This window comes from Antrostomus carolinensis, unplaced genomic scaffold (genome assembly GCF_000700745.2).
Source record: "Antrostomus carolinensis isolate BGI_N321 unplaced genomic scaffold, ASM70074v2 scaffold47937, whole genome shotgun sequence".
In the NCBI taxonomy this organism is placed as follows: Eukaryota; Metazoa; Chordata; class Aves; order Caprimulgiformes; family Caprimulgidae; genus Antrostomus; species Antrostomus carolinensis.
In genome coordinates, this window is record NW_010326189.1 from 12,014 (window position 1) to 14,281 (window position 2,268).

General features: G+C 45.7%; 1 protein-coding gene across 1 annotated transcript; it reads right to left on the reverse strand.

Annotated features, from left to right (window-relative positions):
* Window positions 1–746: 746 nt before the first annotated feature.
* Window positions 747–1,967, reverse strand: RPS19BP1 (ribosomal protein S19 binding protein 1; the record flags this gene model as incomplete). Its single annotated transcript, XM_010171492.1, has 2 exons — window positions 747–881; window positions 1,870–1,967. Coding segments are annotated over 2 exons (233 nt in total), but the record flags the coding sequence as incomplete, so codon positions are not given.
* Between the last annotated feature and the right edge of the window lie 301 nt (window positions 1,968–2,268).

A 2,268-nucleotide genomic window follows, 5' to 3' on the forward strand; every position in this document is an offset into this window, starting at 1 on the left:
GAGGAATCATCTCCGTTCCAACCTTGCACTCTTTAAAGGCCTGAGCATGTCAGAGAGAAGTTTAAATGCATGATGTGTCAACATGAATCAGAGAGGCCATTCACACAACTGAGTCATCCTAAGAGAGGGATGCTTGGATCAGAACAGTGATGTGGTTTGTCTTCATCAGCTGTAGCCTGTCACAATAATCACTATTACAAAGGCAAAGAGAGGCAGTGACCACAACAATTATTTAATCAAACACATACACAAAATTTTTGCAATGACTGCAAAACCTGACAGAGGCTGTCATAAGAACAGAAACTGCAGGGCTACTCCAGTTTAACAGTCTTTTAAAGCTTCCTTCCCTTCGGATGATTTATTACTGCTGGTCCAAAGCATTTCTCCATTCAGATATAGTATTTCAAAGCTCCCTGCCAAATAACACGGGTAGCAGAAACCTTATATCCTGAGGAAGGAGGACAAGATTTATATTTGGCTTGGTCCACCCTTCTATATTAAGAATGCAAGACGTTGGCTGGAGGTTATAAGGACAACACACCTCAGAGCCAAGAGAACCCCATGTCTGTAGCTGGTCAGTTACAAGTTCTGCACAGAGTTTCTCTGCCAGTTTGACATCAAAGCACTTGCTGCCTGAGTGACATCTCCTGTGTCCCATCTCAAACATGTCGAGGAAGTGGCCAGTCCTGTGTGCTGAGCACGCAGCTGCAGGAAGACTGGAGCTGCAATAATCCCCGTCATGTTGTTTATGGTCTTCCAAAATATTCTCTCTCAAATTTACGGAAATCTTCCTCAGTAAAGACAGTGCCCTCGGGCTTCTTCTTTGCTGCCTTCTTTGGAGGCTGATCTTTGGACTTCCTGCCTCTGTTCTGAGCAAGAACCTTCAGACAATAAAAAAGGAAAAAAAACCCAGTAATTGTTATCCAGACCAAACAACAAAACAGTGATTTTCAAGCTCACTTGCAGCATCCTTGCTATTCTGCTAGTACCCTGCTGTATCCTGGAATGCCTCCAAAGGAAAGTGAGAGGCAATCACTGGTGCTAATCAAAGCAGATCACTGGGACAACAGTAAATACCAACTTACTATTTGGAGTCAAATGTGAAAACTACACTCAGGTAACTGTCACAGAGAGAGAAACACTGGCTTCAATTCAGACCTTTCTGAAACTGCAACCTTCGTCTATCGTGTCTCTCCACGAGACAACCTGAAAACCCAACAAGTTGGTGGAATTTCCTCAGCATTTTCTAATACTCTGTCACCTCCTTCCACAACTTACAGCCTAAGAAACGCTGGCTGAAACCACCCGGTTTGTTTATTTAAGTTAAAAGCCTGTATCTCATAAAAACAGCCCATCATTCTAACAGTGTCAGCTATTCCCCTCTTCAAATCCTGACATGTGACTACATTTAGGGGAAGACCACTGGTTAAATTCTCAGGTTATGAGAAACATGATTCAAGATGCTATGAAATTCCTATTACATGAGCCAGCAGCACATCTGGTTCCTTACTAAACAGCCTCCAACTACAGAGAAGCACAGTTTGACCAACAGTAAGGAGAAGGTCTGAACCAGGGCTTCTTTGCCAGCTGAAGCTATAAAATATCTTTGGTAATAAAGAAAAGCCAACAGTTGTCAGTAGATTTTAACTAATATCAGAGAACATCATAGGGGACAATATGTCAACAAGAGTTTAAAGCTTTGTAAGTTGTTTTGCCAGTGCACGCAGAAATTCCTCAAGGCCACTTCCAGACAGAAACTTAACATCCCTCCTTTGCACAGGGTCTGAGCTGGAAGACCTGAGGATGATTCCCATTCACCTGTGTTACTCAGCAGAAGCAGACCCCCAAAGAAAGAAGTAACAGTCTTACTTGTTCTGTGATGGCTTTGCTTGCAACAAATCGCCCCTTCAACATGTACCGCAGGTTTGCTCTCAAGTGATTCACAGCCTTCTTCTTGTGATACTCCTCTAGGTCAGAGCAGAGTGGGACAAAACACATCAGCTGCTCATCCAGGCAGCACACAAGGAGGAACACGGCGGGATTAGCAAGGCCCGGGGAGAAAGAGCCACCGCTACAGCTCAGGGATAGGGGTGCTTCCACAGATCAGGCTGTGTTTAAGCAGGGGACACCAGAAGGACACCCAGGAGGATGGGAAGGGACGGATACAAGCAAGCGGGAGGGGGGCTGCGAGACACCACAGGGGAACCCGGTGCGAGGGCTGCGGAGGGCGGCAAAGCTGCTTCCCCCGGAGCCGGGCCGGGACTCACC